General features: G+C 43.6%; 1 protein-coding gene across 1 annotated transcript in view; it reads left to right on the forward strand.

Annotated features, from left to right (window-relative positions):
* The first annotated feature begins 1,317 nt into the window (after window positions 1–1,317).
* Window positions 1,318–23,453, forward strand: part of LOC132864393 (tripartite motif-containing protein 16-like) — a 35,896-nt gene continuing 13,760 nt past the window's right edge. Inside the window, exons 1-5 of the mRNA XM_060897816.1 lie at window positions 1,318–2,008; window positions 14,858–14,953; window positions 19,556–19,789; window positions 19,978–20,137; window positions 20,627–20,686. Of these exons, the coding sequence (XP_060753799.1) occupies window positions 1,409–2,008; window positions 14,858–14,953; window positions 19,556–19,789; window positions 19,978–20,137; window positions 20,627–20,686 (1,150 nt within the window). The 5' untranslated portion in view covers window positions 1,318–1,408. The remainder of the gene's footprint in view (window positions 2,009–14,857; window positions 14,954–19,555; window positions 19,790–19,977; window positions 20,138–20,626; window positions 20,687–23,453) is intronic.

The raw sequence follows: 23,453 nt of genomic DNA on the forward strand, positions 1-23,453 counted from the left end.
TCACACCTACGCTCAATTTAGAGTCACCAGTTAACCTAACCTGCATGTCTTTGGACTGTGGGGGAAACCGGAGCACCCAGAGGAAACCCACGCAGACACGGGGAGAACATGCAAACTCCACACAGAAAGGCCCTCACCGGCCACGGGGCTCGAACCCGGACTTCTTCTTGCTGTGAGGCGACAGCGCTAACCACTACACCACCGTACCACCCCTGTATCACAGTATTATAGATTTAATGTTCTCATTTACATGATAAAAGGGGGAATTGTAGAGTAAATTTTAGTGTCACACTGTCTTGTAATTTTCCTTTTCACTGAGCGTTTCCTCTTCAAGGACTAACGACTCAGAACATTCAGCACCGCAACATGTTAATCTTATCATGCTCGTTATGTGCATAGCGGATGTGCGTACAAACCAGCGATTAGAGAAGATCCAATCAGCTTTAGAGCTGGTCACACTCTGGCATGTAATTGCAATAGATGTAATGCAATAGATGTCTCCTTTTTATGTAGTAAAGAGTATATATATATTTGAGAACAAAGGGACGGTATGAGTAGTGTGCTGAACCCTTATCACCATGTGTCTGTTTCTGCAATAAACCTTCTTTAACTTACAAAAGGACGAGACTGATATTGGTGTTTGTCATTTTTCAACGACGTGTTGGAAAGATCTTCAGGAGCAGCATCAGGGCCATTTCTGCCTTTAATTTTAGTATAATGTGTTAAATGGATGTGAACAAGAAGTCAGGAAATGAGATGAGAGGAGAATTTTTTTATTTTTTTATTTTGATCAAAAACACTTCCACTGTTGAGGTATTTATAGATTTATTTTTAGAATGTACTTACACATTTTTCCCCTTCTGCTTTTTCGTTTTATCTTTGGGCATTTTTTGATCATTTTATTTTTACTGCTTGACCATTTTGTAGTTTAATAGATTATTATGGTTTCAGAATGGGATCAGAAATTTAAACATAATGTAAGTAAACTATGTGCAAACATTACAACAAATTCAATATAAAAGATGTTTTTAAATTACAGTTACAGAGAATGGATGGATGGTCAGATCAATTAATCACTTCAGAATCCTGTTCATATGAGAGACAGAGAGAGAGAGAGATGTGTTCATTGTTCATTTAAACTATCACTGGTAAGATTGTTCAAGTCTATACGCCCTGTAGGAAATACACACACACACACACACACACACTGTTTCAAATCTCTTCACACTGAATAGGAATTTGCTAACATAGCCAGGCCCCTACTGACACATTACAAAAAAGGAGCTCTCTCTTTAAAGCCACGCCCACTCTCTCTGCCACACAGAACACACACAGAAACAGGAAGTTCATTTCAGAGAAAACGAAACTCAGCAGAGAGTTCAGAGTCTCTCTCTCTCAGTACAAGAAAATGGCAGAGGCTGGTATTTCAGTAGATCAGTTATCAGTGGATCAGTTCAGCTGTCCAGTGTGTCTGGATCTCCTGAAGGATCCTGTAGCTATTCACTGTGGACACAGTTTCTGTAAGGTGTGTATTAATGGCTGCTGGGATCAGGAGGATGTGAAGGGCGTCTACAGCTGCCCCCAGTGCAGAGTGACTTTCACCCCAAGGCCTGTTCTGTGCAGGAACAACATGCTGGCTGAAGTGGTGGAGAAACTGAAGAAGACTGAACTCCAAGCTGCTTCTCCTGCTCACTGTTACGCTGGACCTGGAGATGTGGAGTGTGATTTCTGCACTGGGAGAAAATACAAAGCCGTCAAGTCCTGTCTGGTGTGTCAGGCCTCCTATTGTGAAGATCATCTTAAACCTCACCATCAGTCTCCTGCCTTTAAGAAGCACAAGTTAGTTGAAGCCTGTGCAGAGCTCCAAGAGAAGATCTGCTCTGAACACGACAAACTGATCGAGATCTTCTGTCGTACTGACCAAAGCTTCATCTGTTATTTGTGTACGATGGATGAACATAAAGGTCATAATACAGTTGCAGCTAAAGCAGAAAGAAATGAAAAACAGGTGAGAACTGGACATCATTCTTCTTTTCCAAGTCATTTTATACAAATTCTATTTCTAATCTAATTTCTATTCAGTGGATTTAATTGGTTCTCTGACTGTCATTCTCTGTGAAGTAAATTATTTCCAGTCAAACAGTAATATGTAAAGAAATGTTAAAGAGATCAGACCAGTCAGTGGACTTTAAACAGCCAACACCCTTCTTCCAGCATTTTACAGCTAAAGTGCTCACGTGACTGTGTTAAAGCTCTGTAACTGGATATCATATTTCATAACATTTAATAATCTACAGGTAAAAAAAACTATCTTTCTGAATGTGGAAATTGGGTGTGGTTTTGAATGTACACACAGCACCTTAAAGAAGTAAACCTGAACAAATAAATAACTCCCATGAATCCAGATGTGCACTGTGCATGTCTCCCCCCTCTAAACTCACTGAGAAATAAAAGGGAACAGTGATGATGCGCACTGCTCTCAGATCAGTCTTCTTCTTCGGTCAGGTTTTATGGCAGTTTACAAGCAAAGTGTATTACCGCCGGAGCGCAGGTGGCCAAGTGGTTAGAGCGCTTGACCACTAAGTGAACGGTCCCTGGTTCGAGCCTCAGCTCGACGGGGATCTGGGGCTCGCTCCCTGTCCACCCAGCAGTGAATGGGGACCTGGTGGAAACACTGGGGAAGTTAAAGGCGGCGAGGAAAGGAACTGGCCACCCTACCTCACTATGCCGATGGCCCAGGACAAGTGCGCTCTCTAACAGGCACTCCCCCAATGTACGAATCGTATATGGGACCCCCCCTTTGCTTTTGTATTACCGCCATCTACTGGACTGAGGTGCAATTAAATGGATGCCATTTCAAAGAAAAAATGAACAAAAAGGAAAAACAACAAACTAAATCCTATTTGCTAATTTTGTTTCTTTGATAAATGTTATGATAGCACAAGTGATGTTTTCTGATCTCGGCTCACCTAAATAAAATCAAATCAAGTTTATTTGTATAGCACTTTTAACAATAAACATTGTCGCAAAGCAGCTTTACAGAATTTGAACGACTTAAAACATGAGCTAATTTTATCTCTAATCTATCCCCAATGAGCAAGCCTGTGGCGACGGTGGCAAGGAAAAACTCCCTCAGACGACATGAGGAAGAAACCTCGAGAGGAACCAGACTCAAAAGGGAACCCATCCTCATTTGGGCAACAACAGACAGCCTGACTATAAGATTAACAGTTTTAACAGGTATAATCCTCAACTGTCCTCATGGGGCCGTCCTTCACAGGAGCGGTGCGATAAAACTCCGACCAGACACAGGGCACCAGGATGGATCAAGCAGGTCCGAGGGGCAGAAGAGGCCAGCATCTAAATCCCAGGATCAACATGTAACTCAGAGGGACAGATTGGGGGGGGGAGAGAGAGAAAGAAAACACGTTGTTAGGTATGCCCTAAAAATGACAAGTATTAAATCTGTGTGGTAGGCTCGCAGAGACGAGAGTCTTTACATCAGGCATAACACACAACAATGGCATGTTAATATGGTAAAATATATCATGACCTGCTCTGGCTGGATGCTTGATTGGGTGAGGGGAGCACACTCCTCAGCAATGATGAGATGCAGATGGGACCCTTAGGGTTGGCCAAGACAATTCAGTTACATTTCACCGGGTCTGGGACATGCGACAGAATGTCTGACGGCCGATTCCCTGCAGGCTACGATAGCCAGTCGAGGTCTCCACCCTCTCCACCAAAAGATTTCCTGTTGACTCCATGTAACTCAGAGGGACAGATTTGGGGTGGGGGGGAGGGAAAGAAAACACAGCTGGTTAGGTATGCCCAATGTCACCTGAATAAGTAGGAACAGTATACATATTGCACCGAGTACAAACAGGGACTCCGGCAACTAACTATGACAGCATAACTAAAAGGAGAGAGCCAGAAGGTAACACAGGCATGAGGGAGCTCCGGGACATAAAGCAGCCAGCCACTACACCGTCAACAAACTCGAGTGAGCAAGCGAGTGGGGACTGACAGCATCCATACATCCCAGTTTACCAAAACACTCTATGTCTGAGGACCCTCCAAATCTACTCCTTTACCTCATAAACACCATTAACAAAAGGCTTGACTAAACAGATATGTTTTCAGCCTAGACTTAAATGCTGAGACTGTGTCTGATTCCCGAACCTTACTTGGAAGGCTGTTCCATAACAGTGTCTAATAAGGTGTCTAAAGAAAAGGCTTTCTTGACTGTGTTCACTTCTCTCTTCAGTTTTTCTCTTTGTCTGTAGAATTTTAAGCACCTTAAAAGAACATGATCTACATCCTCTCTCACTCCACAAAGTTCACATTTTCCAGATGGATGTTTTGTTTGCAACGTATAAGCTGTTATTTAATCCAGTATGGCCTATTCTCAGTCTTGTAAACCAAACCTCCTCCTGTCTGTTTGGGTAACTTGGTTTGCTACTTGAGATATCTTTCTGTATATTATACAAGTGTCTACCTTTCTTCTCCTTATCCCATTCAGCTTGCCATATGTTAACTTTGTTTAATGAGTACCTTAAAGTGCATATCACGGGTAAATTCAGGAGCAAGATCAATGTAATTCTCCTATTTGATATTAAACTTTGGTCAAATATCTGTAACATTCTGCATTCTCTGCTTTTTTTTTTTTTACCTTGCGCAATACCAGAAAAATTCAGTTGAAATCAAGCCGTTTGAGGCGAATTGGTCCGCCTCTGAAAAAAACTTGGCATTTGAATTTCCCGGGAAACATTGATTTTCATGACGTCATCTGCGGGACGCCTCCCTCTGAATCCTACATCAGCACTGGTTTATTTCTGAGAAAACGACCTGGTGATTTTCTGCAAATTTCTTCAATGTTATCGCGTAACTATTAAAATGGTTAACAGATGTATCGTATGAGGGTGTAGCAACACCAATCTTGATGGGATTAGTACTCATCGTTTTCCAAAAGACAGGACAGTGAGAGAGAAATGGGAGCGTTTGGTCTACACAGGCTGTGCACTGAAACCGCACAAGCTCTCACAACCTGCCGGCGCTTCCGCAGGTGACGTCATGATTCTGGGTCCAGACTCCCTTGGGATTTTTCCAGACGCGTTTTATTTTATTTTTTTTCTGCTGTAGACAGATGGCCTTGTGCAAAATTACCCTTCTGGATGAGTGTGTAAAGGGACATACTTTCATATAAAAAAAACTAAATTGGTGCAGAATATGCACTTTAACTTCTGATCTACTGAGTGGAATACTTAACTGAACCTCCTCTTCTTTGGTTGCCTCTTTTGCCAGCTTGTCTGCTTCCTCATTGCCACCAACTCCTTTATGGGCTGGAACCCGTACAAACTGGATTGATATTCCCTGTTGACTGATTGCAAATAAGATATTATTAATTTGATTCAATAAGTCCTGTCGGCATGACGATTCTCCACTTTGAACGGATGTGAGAGATGACACAGAATCGGAACAAATAACTGCTTTAGGGGGCCTAGTTTCTTCTATCCACTGTAATGCAATAATAATGGCTGTCATTTCAGCTGCAAATATAGACATATGATCTGATGTTCTCTTTTTAATAGAGATTTTGTAATCAGGGATATAAACTGCAATACCTATTTTACCCTCTGAATCTTTAGATGCATTTATATAAACCTGTGTTATATTATAGTACCTACTTCCTAAGTATTGCTCTACGTTCTGATCCACTCCTCCAGATTTAGCTATCTCTTTGGTTTCCATGATCACCGTAGGTGTTACTAGCCTGGTGTTTTTGTTTTTTTGGTTTCCTTTTTCTTCCCTCTGGGTCTATGTGGGTTTGGCACCCACTAATCGTTGTTGTGCCCCATGCCCTGTAGGTACACCGCTGGCGCAGTAGGAGGACCTGCTTAATGTCACCTGGGCCAGGGAGGGGCGTGAGCGTATTTAAGCGGCAGCTGGAGCTTCCCCTGCACCGTTCACTTACATCCGGCTCGCTTCCCTCGCTGAACCCATCTGACGCCAGCGCTTGTCTTGTCTCTGCTACGCGCCTGTTTGTGACTGCTTTTTGATATGCCTGAGCGCCCTATTTTTGTGTTTTGAGCCTTCTGAGGGGCTCTTTGCTTTTGCTTTCATCTTGTGTATCCCCCTAGACTTTTGTTTATTAAATTATTCTGAATTGTTCTTTTTGTGTCTATGTCGCCTTCCTGTGTTACCATTTGTAACATATTGGGGGCTCGTCCGGGAGGCTTAAGAAATTCTGGTACCTCTCGCATTCTTTTGATCTACGGGTTGGTGTTTATTGGCCACGCTGTGTTTGTTTTCGCCGTGGTGAGTACTTTTTGGGATTGGCTCTTTTTTTTTTTGTTAGAACGTTTTTGTGGATATCCCAGGAGGGGGCTCTGTGAAGCCTCGAGCTGGGTACTCCACGGAAGAACCGGAGATAGTTAGGCTTTTGTTTTCTCCAGTTTCAGTTTAGACAGTGTAGGTAGCCACTCCCTGCCCGGTGCCATCCACGTTAGTACACCAGCGCGCCAATCTGTTTTTGTTGGGCTCTGCCTGACTCGCTGTCTGCTCTCGTTTTTCTTTTTGAGTGGATTTGTACGGTTTTTGGGAAGTTTGATTGACTGTGGTTCTGTCTGCACATTAGTGCCTGCTCTAATTAACCACCTGTGCTACTTAGTAGCTTGTTTGATTTTTGAGTAGTCTCGTTGCCTTTTGTTTGTATTGGTTAACCTGCTGCTCGTTAATCTTTATAACCCTCACGTGAGGGGCATTTCGTTGACTAGTGTCAATTAGTACCGATTATTGTGCGCCTGTTACTTATTATCTCGCCGGTTCGGTAAGCGCACCTGTTTTTGTTGTTTGTTACGAAGCCTTTAAAATATGACGTCGGTCCAGGAATTTCTTAAGTCTCCATCTCGCACAAAGATGCATAGGCTTAACAAACCCGAGCTGCTCGATTTAGCCAAGGAGTACAATATTCCGTTAAGCGCCGACGAAGAATGCACCAAAGACGCTCTTAAAGCTAAACTTCTCGCTGTACTTGTCGAAATGGGTGTGTTGTCTCAGCGTCAAACGCCTACAAAGTTGCAGCCGTCTGCGTCTCCTACTCAGTCCCCAGCTCCTGCTCAGGCTTGAGACACCCGGATCCGCTTGCGCGAGCTGGACCTCGAGCAGAAGCGTCTGGAGATGGAGGCTGAGCAGAGGCGTCTGGAGATTGAATTACAGCGCGAGCGTCTAAAGACCGAGGCCGAAATCCGCCGGTTAGAATCTGAGACCGCGAAGGCCAAATCTGCTTTTGATGTGGCTAAAAATATCAGATTGGTTCCCCCCTTTAGTGAGGCAGACGTCGAGTGATATTTCCCTCACTTTGAAAGGGTGGCAACCAATTTGGCTTGGCCGAAAGACAAATGGGCATTCCTCCTCCAATGCGTTTTAACGGGTAAATCCCAGGAGATTTATTCCTCTCTCCCTGTTGATCGTAGCGCCGACTATGACGCGGTTAAAATAGCACTTCTAAATGGTTACCAGCTAACAGCCGAAGCGTATTGCCAGAGATTCAGAAAACTTAGGAAGAAACACGATCAGACGTATGTCGAGTTTGGCCGGTTGAAAGAAACGTCATTCAACCGCTGGCGCACCGTCGTTGGAGCTAATGATATGGCCAAGTTGATTGAGTTAATCCTCCTCGAAGAGTTCATTAATTGCCTGCCGCCCTTGGTCGCAACGCATGTCAGCGAACAGAAATCTAAAACACTTTCTGCTGCGTGCACGCTCGCTGACGAGTATTCACTCATCCACCATGACCGTGTCCAAACTAGACCTCGTCCTACGTCTCCCGTGGTGACTCTATCCCGCAACCGCGCTGGGACCAAGCCGCCGTCTACGCCAACCGTTCAGCAAGGTTGTTTTTATTGCAGTAAACCCGGTCATGTGATTGCCGACTGTTTGAAATTGAAATGTAAACGTGCTAGGGATGACAACACTAAAAGCGTCAGTTTAGCTTGTTCACTTCCACCTCTGCAGCGTCGTTTCGATTATGCCGCAAACTCTGACAAGTCATCTTACGATCCGTTCCTGTTGGATGGATCCGTGTCCGTGTCTGGCGCCGCTCCGGTGCCCGTTCGTATTTTACGCGACACCGGCGCGAATCAGTCAATCCTTTTGCAGGGAGTCCTTCCGTTGTCAGCGCGTACTGCCACAGGCAGTAGTGTGCTGGTTCGTGGTATCGGGAAGGGGGTGTCTGAGATGCCCCTCCACCGCGTATTGCTGAGGTCTGACCTTGCCAGTGGTGAGGTGAATGTCGCCGTTCATGACACACTGCCTGTCCCAGGCGTTACACTGTTACTTGGTAATGACATCGGCCGTGGTAATGTGTTTAGCTGTGATGCGCCGCTCGAAGTTGTGACGAAACCTCTGGTATCTGACATGCCCGATGCATGCGAGCGCGAGCATCCTGATGTTTTTCATGCCAGTGTAGTCACGCGTGCCCAAGCAAAGAAAGCTGCGTTGAAAGTGGTGCCAGACATCACTTTAGCTGACACGTTTATGGCGATACCAGAAGCGTGCGCTAGACTTCTGAAGGATGAACCGAAGTGCGATACTGTGTTAGACCCTGCAATCCCGAAGGTCTTGCATGACTGCCCAGATTTCCGACTAACACAGTCTGATCTCATTCAGCAGCAAAAATCTGACGACAGTCTGGTAGCGTGTTTTAAATCCGTGTGTGCAGACTCTGAGATAGGCACCATCTCACAAGGTTATTATTTACACAATGGCGTGCTTATGAGAAAGTGGAAGCCTTGTGACCAGTCTGAGGATTGGCAGTCACTGCACCAGATAGTGGTACCGTCCAAGTACAGAGCGGAAATTCTGAGTATGGCTCATGACGGCCTCTCTGGCCATAGCGGCGTGACCAAAACACTTGATCGCATAGCGAGATATTTCTTCTGGCCCGGTGTTAGGCGTGACGTGGTTAAGTTCTGTCAATCATGCCATGTTTGTCAGCTTGCTGGCAAGCCTAATCAATTAATCCCGCCTGCACCGTTACACCCTATACCAGCCATTGGCCAGCCATTTGAACGAGTAGTGATTGATTGTGTTGGTCCACTGCCGAGGTCGAAAAGTGGCTATCAATATCTGTTAACTGTGATGTGTACGTCCACTCGCTACCCTGAGGCCATACCTCTACGCAAAATCACCATGAAATCCATCGTACGAGCACTGCTCCGTTTCTTCTCCTTTGTTGGGCTGCCTCGTGAAATACAGAGCGATCAGGGCACTAATTTCATGTCCAAAGCCTTTGCCAAGGCCCTCCAGTCTCTCCAAATTACCCATCGAGTGTCCTCTGCTTTCCATCCCGCCAGTCAGGGCGCACTGGAGAGGTATCACCAAACGCTCAAGCGTATGCTCCGTGCATATTGTTTGGAGACTGGGGCGTCTTGGGAAGATGCTGTGCCGTGGTTGTTATTTGCTTCGCGTGAAGTGGTACAAGAATCTACCGGTTTTAGTCCGTCTGAATTAGTGTTTGCTCACCGGTTGAGAACACCACTGTCCATATTGAGTGAGCGCTGGCTTGGTACTGCGCCCCCGCAACACCTGCTACAGTATGTCAGCGATTTCCGCACACGCTTATACCGCGCTCGTGCCATCGCCAGAGTGAACCTTGAGAAAATCCAAGGTGAAATGAAACACCGATTTGACCGCAAAGCGCGCAGTCGTAGTTTCAACCCCGGTGACGAAGTTCTGGTGTTGATGCCGATTCCAGGCTCTGTTTTCCAGGCCAAATATAGCGGTCCATACAGCGTGGAGAAAAAACTGTCCGATGTGGACTACGCGATTGCGACCCCTGATAAGCGTGTCAGTTCTCGCGTTTGTCACATTAATATGCTGAAGCCCTATCACTCTCGTAAGCCACTCGGTTCCCCCACCGTTCTTCTCTCTGCAGTAGCTGGGGGTGAGGATGTCGACTCTGTCCCGTTGCGCTGCATAGTCCAGGGGCGTCTGAAAAATTCCGAGATGTTGGCAACGCTGCCAACCCAGTTAACACATCTAACTGAACAGCAGCAACGCGATGTTGTGTCACTGATTAATGAATATCCTGAAATATTCCGCGATGTTCCATCTAGGACCACCGTCCTCCAGCACGACGTTGACGTGGGGAGTAGTCTCCCAATTAAACAGCATCCGTATAGGGTAAATCCGACGAAGCGTGCCATCTTGCGTCAGGAGACTGAATACCTCCTCTCCAACAAGTTGGCAGAGCCTAGTGTTAGTCCGTGGAGTTCGCCTTGCCTGTTGGTCCTGAAAAGCGACTCCTCTTATCGCTTTTGTACTGACTACCGTCGGGTTAATGCAGTCACCGTCCCAAGCTCCAACCGTGGGATGGTAGTTGGTTTCAGAGGGGCGACCCTTGCCTTCCCCAAGACGAATGAACAGTGTACTTGGTTGCTGCTATTCTTCTGGACTAAGTACGTGACAGTACCATAGCCTATTTCACATGCGTCACAAAAATGATGCAGTTGAGCTTGCACAGTTTTGCCGAATTCAGGTGGCTTAAAGCATCGTGTTACTCGAAAGTCAGTGAGCTGTTGGAGTTCTTCAGTCCACTTGGTCCATTGATGTGCAAGGTGTTCTGGCACAGTGTCATCCCAGGCTGTTCTTAGTCTACACAATTCTTGCAAGATGTTTCTAGCAGGTAGTATGACTGGTGACAACATTCCTAGTGGATCATAGACAGAGCTCATTGTAGACAGGATTCCTCTCCTGGTAAAAGGCTTTTGCTCGATGTTCACCTGAAACTTGAAATGATCTGACCGGATGCACCATTGCACTCCCAAAGCTCTCTTGATGGCGAGTGAGTCCTGGTCGAGATCAAGATCTTTGACTTCTGTTGCTCGGTCCTCAAGCGGAATGGTTAACAGCACGTTTCGACTGTTGGTCGTCCATTTTGTCAGTCTAAAGCCTCCTGTTTGACAAATGGCTGTCAAGTCGTGGAGTAGCTTGATCGCTTCCTGTTCTGAGTTAACTGATTTTAGACAATCGTCGATGTAAAAATTGTTCAACACTGTCTCCACAGCTGCCGCATCAAAAGTACTCCTGTTGTCCTCGGCACATCTTCTCAGCGCATAGTTCGCACAGCTGGGTGAAGAGGTGGCTCCGAACAAGTGTACCTCCATTCTGTACTTCTGCAGCTCCCTTGAGATATCCCCGTCAGGCCACCATAAAAACCTGAGAAGGTCTGCGTCTTCAGATGGGACCTTGACCTGGTGGAACATGGCCTCCACATCTGCCATAACTGCGATTGGCTCCTGACGAAATCGTGTTAAGACTCCAACCAGACTGCTTGTCATGTCAGGCCCTTGCAGTAGTTGCTCATTAAGTGTGGTTCCCTGATATGAAGCACCGCAGTCGAATACCACTCGAAGTTTATGCTTCTTGGGGTGATAGACAGCATGATGTGGAATAAACCACACCTTTCCATCACTCCTGTTAAGCTCTTCGTCTGGGACCTTGACGGCATATCCCTTGGCTATGACCTGGTTCATGAAGCTGACGTATTCCTCTCGGAACGTCTGGTTTCTCTGAAGCTTCTTTTTCATGTTGAGCGCTCGTTGCTCTGTCATTGCTCTATTGTTAGGCATTTTCACATCTTTGTTCTTCAATGGCAGTCCGATAGAGTAGTGACCGTCGACCAGTTTTGTGGATGTGGTGACTCTGTCCATAAACAGTTGATCTTCCTTTGACATCTCAAGCTGCTCTCCTTGAGCATTCTCGGGAAAGTCATACTTGAATTGCTGGGTCCACAATTCTTCAAGTCGAGCCACCGATATCCGATTCATTTGGATCTGTGGGTATCCGTCTTTTGACCAGCTTCCGATGTTCTCACGCAGCGGCCCGTTCACTGTCCATCCCAAGACTGTACGTACTGCATACGGTCCATCTTTCACGCTGCAGATGACCTCTTTTGGCTCTAAAGCCTTTGCGACATCAGTCCCAATAAGAAGATCGATATCCGCCTTGATCAATGGAATTCGTACACCTCGTAAGTGTGGCCACCTATCCACGTCCTCTTGGGTTGGGATATTCTCCTGACTAGCAGGTATGGCCCTTTGCGTAAACACACCAGTGAGCCCGACAAAGTCATCCCCCTCCAGACTGCTGACTTCTAGGTCTGGCAACACCTTGCACGAGACAGTCTTTTGGTCTCCCATAGTAGTAAGTAGGATGTTCACATTTTTTCCTTGCAGGTTAAGGTTGTTGGCTAGCTTGTTAGTGCAAAAGGAGGCATTGCTCCCTGGATCCAGGAACGCATAACAAGTCAGCACCTTGTTGCCTTTCTTTGCCTTCACTCTCACCGGAACAATGGCGAGGACGGTTCCTGCACCCCCGGCCCCCATCTGAGAGCAAGTTTCCCCTGCATCCACGAATCCACTGACCACAGTTTGTTCTTCCTGTAAAGACTCCTTTTTTGGTTCCTCCCTTGAAGTGTCTTCTTTTGTTATGTCTTTAGGTGTCTGCTTTATGTGTAACAGTGTAGGGTGTTTAGCTGAACACATCTCACAGCTCTTCTTTTCTTCACAGGCACTGCTCATGTGTCCTTCTATAAGACAGCTGTAGCAGAGTCCTTTACTCTTAAGGAATTCCAATTTTTCTTTGTGTAGCTTTTTTTGAAGTTTCTTGCACTGTTCCATGGTATGCTCTCCCTGACAGAAGATGCACGGTTTCACGAAAGCCATGTTCATGTTTGGTTTCTTCTCTTTAGCTTTCTTGTTCTCGAGTCAATTCTTGTCTGCAGACTATTTTCCAGTGACCGTTGTGTTGGTTTACGCTGACGTTTTTCCCTCGGAAGGCTTACCGGCTTTTCTTCTTCATCCGTCATGGTTGCTTTGAACGTCGGTCCGGTTTTTCGTTCCAATTCCACTTGCGACAGTCACGTTGCAGCCACGTCCACTTGTCAATCACCAGCCACAAGTGTAGCGCGCGATCGCGCTAGTTCAGAAGTCCCTCGGTAAATCCCTCGATGAATCTTCTTTCCAGTTTCAGCGAACCTCTCCAGCGTTTTGTAATCCGATGTCAAGCGAGTTTTTCTTACTATTGTAGAGGCTCGTTCGTAGTGAGACCTTGAGAAAAGTGCTATAGCTTACGCTGACGAAGTCTCTGTCTCAAAGTAACTGTTTCCACTCTCAGTGTCCGTGTGCCTTGCAATAAATCCACTTGAAACGTCTTGAAAGTTGAACTTTAATCCTCGTTTAACTATTACAAAGGTTCTAAGATACAGAGAGTCGGTGAGTCAATATCAGAGAGTCAGAGGGTCAGGTAAGAAAAACTGTTCGCTTCCACGGCTTCTCGAGATCTACCCTGAGAAGCGCGAGACCGTTCTTATATAGCTGAATGAATTCTAATTCTAATTCTTGAGAAGTGTGAGACAGTTCTAATTCTTGTTCTAATTCTTCACATATGAATTCTTAAGAAGCGTGAGGCAGTTCTAATTCTTAACATATGAATTCTGATTCTTTTAACCTTGCCACATATTATTCATCATCTTAATCATGAAATAAACTACTTGTATGAAATTACACACTCAAATGAAATTACATACACCATGTAACATAAATTGTAATTCACTTCTATATGAATTCTACTTTGGCCGTTACAGTGCCCTTGTCTTTTTCTTGGAGACCATGGTCTCCCTTTTGTGGTGGGGGTGTTACTAGCCTGGTGTTTTTGTTTTTTTGGTTTCCTTTTTCTTCCCTCTGGGTCTATGTGGGTTTGGCACCCACTAATCGTTGTTGTGCCCCATGCCCTGTAGGTACACCGCTGGCGCAGTAGGAGGACCTGCTTAATGTCACCTGGGCCAGGGAGGGGCGTGAGCGTATTTAAGCGGCAGCTGGAGCTTCCCCTGCACCGTTCACTTACATCCGGCTCGCTTCCCTCGCTGAACCCGTCTGACGCCAGCGCTTGTCTTGTCTCTGCTACGCGCCTGTTTGTGACTGCTTTTTGATTGGCCTGAGTGCCCTGTTTTTGTGTTTTGAGCCTTCTGAGGGGCTCTTTGCTTTTGCTTTCATCTTGTGTATCCCCCTAGACTTTTGTTTATTAAATTATTCTGAATTGTTCTTTTTGTGTCTATGTCGCCTTCCTGTGTTACCATTTGTAACAGTAGGGGAGCAAAACAACCAAGGTGGAGTTGTTACCAGGGGCACAGTCTTACTACAAATGATATCATCCATTCCCAATTGATTTGCTAATTTGTTACCATCCCATCCAAAGCTACAAATCTGGGCTCTGCCATACTCCCAACACTCACTGAGAACTTTTTTTAGTAGGGTGTGATGCCTCATGTCCATTTAAATTAATCCAGTAAGCCATACTCAACTTAAAATGTCTGAGGCTTAAGGGCATTTCTCCTGATCCTACTTGCAACGCTGGTATGGAAGAAGTTCTAAATGCACCACAACATGTCCTGAGACTTTTAGCCTGCATTCTATTGAGTTAATTAAGCAATGTCTTGGATGCTGAAAGATACACAATACAACCATAATCTAAAACTGATCTTATCAGTGCAATATAAATTCTTTTAAGGGACATCCCTGAGGCTCCCCAGTTGTACCCTGATAAACATTTCAAAACATTAATGCCCTTTTTGCATTTCTCAATAATTTTCTGAATATGTTCCTTAAATGTTAACTTGACATCAAACCAAACTCCCAAGTACCTAACAATATTAACTTGCTCTAAGGACTGGTTATACAATTTAAGCTCTAGAAATGTTTTTATTGACTTATTTAGTTTAGTTTTTTTTTCTTTTTGGCTATAATTGTGTAGAAGATGATGAAATGTATTGAAAATGTACTTTATTTGTTCTCAGAATGAGCTAAAGGAGGTGCAGATGAAATCCCAGCAGAGGATCCAGGAGAAGCAGAAGGAGGTGCAGGAGCTGAAACAGGCTGTGGACACTATTAAGGTGAGGAGTGAAGAGTAGCTGTGTTTCAATTAACCTGCTTAAAGGAGATACGCAGAACCATGGCCTCATTTTTTTGTTTATAAATGCCTTGAGACCCCAAGAATGTCACAGGAATAGTTTTAAGCATTAACAATAAATCTAATATCGTAATATTTATGATTTAAAATGATTCATATAGGTAGCGGCCTGAGTGAATGACCTTGATGTCGGTAACGTCACAGCAGGAAGGCTATTGGTCTCATCGCCATTTCCGCTATACTAAAACACGGAGGTAACTGCAACTTCCAGCTTCCATTTTGAGCTAATTTATTGCCATGTCATGTAGATGTGTTGCTGGTCGGTGCAGCAACATGACAGAAGGTGGATTTATGTTGCATTCATGGCCCAAGAATGTTCAAACCGCAAAGATTTGGACACATTTTGTGAGAAATTCATAGGCACATTGGGCGCCTATGAAGTGGTCTCTCCTCTGCTCTGCACATTTTACTGAAGACTCGTACGAAATCTCTGATCTGTTGAGGAGCGTTGGCTATAAGCCCGTTTTGAAAGAGGGTGCAGTACCAACAATTAAATAAAACTACGAGAAAAGTAAAAAAATAAATAAATAAATTTTTAAAAGGAAAGTAAGTTCAGTGGCACCAGCTCTCCCACAGTTTGAGCCGAGGGTTGTTGGTAAAACCCAGGATGGAACGGGACATGACATATTATCGCTCAGGCAGTAACCTCCCCATGGTTGTTGCTAAAACCGGCGATGTCCCGTCCCGGGTTTTAGTAATTGCCTGAGCCGAGCAGTAATGGTGGAGTACTCAGTATGGAGAAAATGGAGAATGAGTGGAGCAGCCGTCTGATTTCTAAACTGGATATTGTTGCCATCTCGCCCTTACGTGGAAGAAGTGAATGAACAGAGAACTGAATGAACAACTGAACGTCAGATTGTTTTGAAACAGTCGGCCAAAAGATCGGCCTTCAAGAAGCGAGAACGCAGACGGGTAAGCTCCGACTCTCATTTGGATACAAAACAACAAAAACAACACGTTGTTTACCTGCATTTAGATTAGTTTTTTTTCTTTTTTATCAGACATCTAGTTTTTAGGTTTGTTTACCTGACATGTTTCGACGTACGACTGTCGTCTTCCTCAGAGTGTCACCGGATGTTATTGGTGACGCATCTTTTATCAGCTGATGTTTCCGAAGGCGTGGCCTTCCTGTCTGGATTGACAGGTCGGTCACGCCTTCTACTGTCTGTTCGTCCCCTGCAAGATGGCACTCCAGGTATGGGAGAGCATGTATGCTCCCTCATCCCGGTTGATGGTCCTCAGGCTTCGCTTACGGATCTCCATGGCCTCCCTGATCCAGCGCTGATGTTTGTTATCTTCTGTGCGGATGACTCTGGCATTCCCCCAGTCCATAATATGATTTTCCCTTTTGCAGTGATCTGTTATAGCTGACTTATAATTTTCCTGTTGTGCCTTTTCTTTTATTGTTCGGGTTTGTCTTGTAGCTGTCTCCTTTTCGCACTCTTTCTTATGCTCATTTTTCCTTGTGTTGAAACTCCTTCCTGTCTCCCCGATGTAAGTTTTATTGCATAATTGACATGGAATCTCATATATGGTGTTGCATCTGTTGTCCGGATGTATTCTGTCTTTGGGATGAACCAGGATCTGACGGAGTGTTGTGTGTGGTTTGACCGGTGTGTTAATGTTGTGTTTCCTCATTGCTCTTTGAATGCGTTCAGTTATTCCCCTAATGTATGGTAATGTCACTACTCCCCTGTGTTCTTGTTTGTTGGTTTGTTTTTTCTCTTTCTTCTGTGTTTTGTTGTTCTTAACCTGTTCCACCCCTTTGGATATTGCCCATTGTGGATATTGACATGCCTTCAGTGCGTGTTGTATATGTTGTTGCTCCTGTTCTTTGTCCTGTGGATCTGTAATTATTGCTGTGCGTTCATGTAATGTTCTGACTACTGATATTTTGTGCATTATGGGGTGTTCGGAAGTCCAGTTTAAATATTGGTCGGTGTGTGGGGGTTTTCTGCGTACTTTTATTTTGATGTCCCCATCTTCTGTGTGATGTATTTTTAAGTCCAAAAATGTTATTGACTGCTCCGTTTCTTCTTCATGTGTGAATTTTATATTACCGGTATTGTCTATGGTGTTGAGATGGTCGGTGAGTTGTTGAGTGTGTCCCCTCTTCACTTTTTCTAGTATGTCATCCACGTAACGTTTCCAGAGTGTTGGCCTGTATTCCGCTGGTATTGTAGTGAGTGCTTTCTGCTCCAGATCTTCCATGAAAAAGCCGCACATGATGGCTGATAGTGGGTCTCCCATGGCAAAACCTTCCTTCTGTCTGTAAATTGTATTCCTGAACTGAAAGTATGTGGATGTGGCGATGAATTGAAGGAGCTGAGTGATGTCTTCTACAGTGAGGTTTGTGCGTTTCTTGAGCGTCCTGTCTGTTTTTAATTTTTCTTGTACTACCTGTATGGTGGCTTCCGTGGGTGTTCTGGTGAAAAGAGATATGACGTCGTGTGATATGAAAACTTCGTCTTGCTGCATTTTGATGTTTTTTAGTTCTTCTGCCAGTTGTTTTGAGTTTTTGCAGTGTTGGTCTGTGAGTCCTAGTAATGGTTTAATTATTTCAGTGAGTGCTTTTGATAAGTTGTATGTCACTGAACCAATGCTATCTACTATGGGGCGTAATGGTGTTCCTGGTTTGTGTATCTTTGGTGTGCTGTAAATCCTGGGGATGACGTTGGCTGTGGGTACTAAATGATTGTATGCCTGCTTATCTATTTTATTTTCATCGAGTAGTGGTTTGAGTAATGCTTTAAGTTTCTTTTTCTTGTCTTCTGTTGGGTCTTTTCTTAATATCTCAAATGCGTTGTCACTGAGTAATTCAATCATTTTCCGTTCATATTCATCAGTGTCCATAATAACTGTTGTCCTGCCTTTATCTGCTGGGAGGATTGTGATGTCTTTATTTTTTGCTAATGTTTTCATGGCTTTGGCTTCCTGTTTGGTGATGTTGCTGGGTGGTGGTTTGGCCATTTTCAATATACCAGCTATTGCGTTTCTTAGTGCTGCTTTTTGTGCCTGATCCTGTATTTTCTCACATGCTAATTCAGTTGCCAGAATGAATTCATCGTGTGGTATGTTGTTCGGTGTGACAGCGTAGTTGAGTCCTTTTGCTAATATACTGCATTCTGCTTGTGAGAGTTTGTACCTTGATATGTTATGAATCCATTTGTCGTTGATGTGTGCGTGCTCCGGTTCTGCCTTCTTTTTCTGTGCTATGAGTCTGTCCAGTTTTCAGATTTGTCGGGTTATTGTCTTGGTGAATTCCTGCTCGTGTATGTCTGCCAAGTGTCCGTGTATTGCTAATTCCATTTCCTTGTTCTGGGGAAACCGGCATTTGAAAGTTTCCGTCTCCCTGTGTAGTTCGCTGTTGATATTATGTAGTTTGTCAGTTGTGCACCGTATCCGTTCTTTTACCAGAGTCATCCGCACTTTCCTGATCATCTTTTCCGCGTTTCTGGTTGGAATCGGGTTCTTGATGTTCAGGCTGGCCGGTACGACTTCCTCATCCCGGCAGCACAGATTGAATCTCAGGTGATTCCTGTAGTGTGCCCGTTTTCATGTCAATCTCTCTAGACGGTGAAACTCCTTGATGCTTTCATCTCCGTAACTTATTCTTAATCTTTCGATTACATTAATTATGTCTTATATTAAATATAGTTTTTTGGGTTTTTTTTTTCTTTTTTATCAGACATCTAGTTTTTAGGTTTGTTTACCTGACATGTTTCGACATATGACTGTCGTCTTCCTCAGAGTGTCACCAGATGTTATTGGTGACGCATCTTTTATCAGCTGATGTTTCCGAAGGCGTGGCCTTCCTGTCTGGTTTGACAGGTCAGTCACGCCTTCTACTGTCTGTTATACTGTCTGCATTTAGATTAATCCATGTAACTTGTATTGTGTATTTAAGTTACCGGTATAAGATTTATTTAATTTGCTTCAGAATGTGATTGACTCAGTTCATCTGATTATTTAATGAGCCTTTTACATTTTATCAGTGAAAATAGATGCATGTACATGTATGTTGCATAAGTTATAACACCCATCCTGTTTTAATGAGAGTCAACCCACAATCAGTGAAGTCAAATCAGTCTTATTTGAGCAAGTCAGTAACAGTATTTCTTACTTTCACCATAAATTATTTATATGACTTTGGTCTATAGCTGTCAAAGGCCTCGGCCTTAAAACCGGTTCCCGCAGTGACGTCACGCGCTCAGGGCTGGCTGTCTCAGCGGGGCAGCTCCAATGCCAAATTTGCGGTCGAGTTTAACTCTCAAAAAAATATAATGTGATTCCCATTTATGCAGCATACAAGAGTCAAGGATGGAGATACTATCCACTCAGAAATGTATTTAAAAAGAAAGGTTCTGCGTATCTCCTTAAAATAGTGAACTAAAAAAACAAGGACTGAAAACCCGGGGTTTAACAAAAACAACTCAAATATCTAGAGAGAGAGTTTATTTTTTTACAGAGTATCCCATTAGACCTCCATTTTTTTTTGTGTGTGTGTGTGTGTGTGTACTAACAGATGCATTATCAGTCAGCAGTAGATGACAGTGAGAGGATCTTTACTGAGATGATCAGCTCCATGGAGAAAAAGCGCTCGGAGGTGACGGAGCTGATCAGAGCTCAGGAGAAAGCTGAACTGAGTCGAGCTGAACGACTCCTGAAGCAACTGGAGCAGGAGATTGCTGATCTTCAGAGGAGAGTCACTGAGCTGGAGCAGCTTTCACACACACACGATCACATCCACTTCCTCCAGGTAACACTCACTGTCTGATCTACAGAGGGCGCTGTTCCTCACAAAGTTTCCTCCTAAAAGCTCATTACAGCAACAATAAATGTTCCTGTCTGAGATCCCAAGTGTGTCTTTGGTCTGATTCAGTCTGAGATTCATTCGTTCCTCTCCTACACTTTTCTCCTTCTCTATTCTGTGTTTCCTCTCTGTAGAGTTTCCTGTCTCTCTGTGTTTCTCCTGGATGTGACGACTCACCCAGCTTCACTGTCAATCAACATCTCTCATTTGATGGAGTGAGGAAATCTCTCTCAGATCTGAAAAAACGAGTCGAGGAAATCTGTGAGGAGGAATTCAACATAATCCATCCACAAGGTAAACAAACAAACATTTGTTCTGTATCACAGTAAAGAGAGCCATAAAATTCACATTACAGAAATAAAAAGTAAACGGGAACAAAACTGCATCAAATCACAAAGCATTAGTATTAGCCTCAGAAATTACATGTGCAAATTACAAATAAATTTCCCAGATAAACAGGACCTTCATCACAAATCCACAAACTAATCTTATTGAACTTTACACATAACAAATATGATGAACGTTAGATCAGAACCGAGGCCTTAATTCCTCCATAAAATCCATCAGAAAGTAAAAACACACACATTGTCAGAGCTTCAGCTGGGAAAAGTTTTTTGCTTCTCATGATTCTTACATTCAAATGCTGCACAGTGTGATGACATTTTGGCCGATCTCTAAATCGTGTCTGACTGAGAGCAGTGAGGAATCTAATTTTTCATTTTCATGCTTTAAACTGTTTTCGTGTCATTTTTCAGTCTCCATTTTGTCTCTGTGTCTCTACAGCTGCAGCAGTTCACATGATTTTACCCTCAAAACCAAAGAGCAGAGAAGATTTCCTGCAGTGTAGGTGTAACACACACACACACACACACACACACACGCACTCTTCAACTCAGAGGAGGACCGCCCACATGATGGTCTTTCTTTCTTTCTTTCTTTCTTTCTTTCTTTCTTTCTTTCTTTCTTTCTTTCTTTCTTTCTTTCTTTCTTTCGACCTACAACACACAGAATGTGTATCAATAATAGTTTATTTACATCACACACACAAATCTAATACATACGAAGGATAAAATCATCTCATCTCATCATCTCTAGCCGCTTTATCCTTCTACAGGGTCGCAGGCAAGCTGGAGCCTATCCCAGCTAACTACGGGTGAAAGGCGGGGTACACCCTGGACAAGTCGCCAGGTCATCACAGGGCTGACACATAGACACAGACAACCATTCACACTCAGATTCACACCTACGGTCAATTTAGAGTCACCAGTTAACCTAACCTGCATGTCTTTGGACTGTGGGGGAAACCGGAGCACCCGGAGGAAACCCACGCGGACACGGGGAGAATATGCAAACTCCGCACAGAAAGGCCCTCGCCGGCCATGGGGCTCAAACCCGGACCTTTCTGCTGTGTGGCGACAGCGCTAACCACTACACCACCATGCCGCCCAGGATAAAATTCTGCCTAGAAATAACTAGTAATCTAATCTCACTCGGCAGAAAAAAATAATGGATTACTGTTAAAAAGAAGAAAGCTAGTCGCACAGAGGCACAATGATAAAATACAATATTTCAACAAATAAAAAAAAAAATTAAAAGAGAGAAAAAATGAAATGACAGTGTGAGGAAAAGAGAAAGGAATGCTGATCTGAAGCGATAATCATACTTTTGAAATTGCTGAAGCTAAGACTCTGGAAAGATTCATCAATACTGTTCCAGAGAGCAGCAGCTTTGAAGCGAATATTAAACTTGCCATCGTTAGTTCTGGCTGAAGGAACACAAAATGAAGATCTCGAAGCCAGTCAAGTTTTATACTTGTGCCTTGATGCTAAAAGTGTCAAAAAGTTATCAAAGGCAGGCACCAAATAAACTAGAAGGAAATGTAAATGTAAAAATACTGTTTAAGTAATCTATAAAATCAGAGAATTTCATCATCTCCAGCTTTTTAAAAATAGGAGGCGTGTGTTCATTAAAAGAAGCAAAATTAATAATTCTGACAGCTTTCTTGTGGAGTCCAGTTATCGGTCGAAGGGTAGTCTCATAAGTATTACCCCAAACTGTAACACCATATATTAAAAAAGAATAAATAAGAGAGTAGTATAGCGGAGTTAGAATATTTTGAGAGACCTAGTGATGAAGCTCAGCAATAATTCCAAAGCCTCTGGAGATTTTCTTGCTCTACTGGTGGATGTGTTTCCTCCTGATGAGGCGAGAGTCGAAAACTACTCCAAGATACCTGATGTGGTTCTTCTGTTTAATCGGCTTATAATTAATTTTCAGGAAATGGTTCTGCTCAATTTCTTTTGGGGTGGATTAAAAAAAAAACAAAATTTGTTTTGTCGACATTCAGAGAGAATTTATTTGCACAAAGCCACGCGATGATATCATAATTACTTTATTAATCCCCAGAGGGAAATTCAAATTTGCAACCAAGCTCCCGAATATTGACTAATTCAGAATTTACCCTGGCTTCTAGAGAATCTAAAGATGAATCTGCCAGGAATAAATTTGAATCCCCTGCAAAAAGATGAAAATCAAATATATTGGAGCAGCTCATAAAATCATTTATGTATAAGAGAAATAGAAGGGGGCCACGAAGCGAACCCTGTGGTACTCCACATGAAATTGGTAAAGAGCTGGATAAAATATTACTGATTGAAACAAACTGATTTCTATTTGATAGATATGAGGCAAACCAATCATGGACAATCCCACGGATGCCATAAGAATATAACTTTGCTTACAAAATATCATGATCTATGGCATCAACGGCTTTACTCAGACAAAGAATGATACCACAGGAAAATTTGCCATCTTCAATTGCTCTTTGGATTTTATCAGTGATTTAGTAAAAGTGCATGTTCTGTAGATCTGTTGTCACGGAAACCAAACTGACCAGAATATTTTTATTTTTTATTTTTTTTAAATTTATTTGCTAACAAATACAAACAAATACAAAGTAAAAAGGACAGAATGAAACAAATCAATATATACACATGACATACAACAGACGCACTGACGTAACTAACAACAATTTCAAAGGCTGGACAATACTACTAATATGTTAACAAAGAGATGTAACAGAACACATGGAGACAAATTCGACAAAGATAAACAAGAGCTATATTGCTGTATAGAGGAGGATGGGTGGGGTTGATTAGGGGTAATGAATGTGCATATGAGATAGAGGAGGGTAGGTGGGGGAGATTTGGAGGGGTTTTGGGCCTTGAATTATGGGTGAAGGGACAGTGTGTATATGTTGGGGGGGAGCGGGATATGTGAAAGTAAGCACGTGTGTGTGTGTGTGTGTGTGTGTGTGTGTGTGTGTGTGTATATATGTAAGCAGTGCTGGTCTGTGTCGGGCCAGGGAGAAGGAAACTGGATCATAATGAAGGAGAGAGGGGGAGGGGGAGTATTATTTTATTTGCTAATCATTTGTGTTAGTAAATTTTTTATAGATAGAAATTCTAAAAATAATAGTTATTTAATAGTTAATTATGATGACTACCTGAGCACCTGTTATGGCTATGGTGCCAGCCCCCCCTGCCCAAGCTGATTCATGATGGGACGACAGAGGGGAGGGGGAGGTACTGCATGAGGCAGGGCTCCGGGC

The sequence above is a fragment of the Neoarius graeffei genome, chromosome 17 (genome assembly GCF_027579695.1).
Source record: "Neoarius graeffei isolate fNeoGra1 chromosome 17, fNeoGra1.pri, whole genome shotgun sequence".
Lineage (NCBI taxonomy): Eukaryota > Metazoa > Chordata > Actinopteri > Siluriformes > Ariidae > Neoarius > Neoarius graeffei.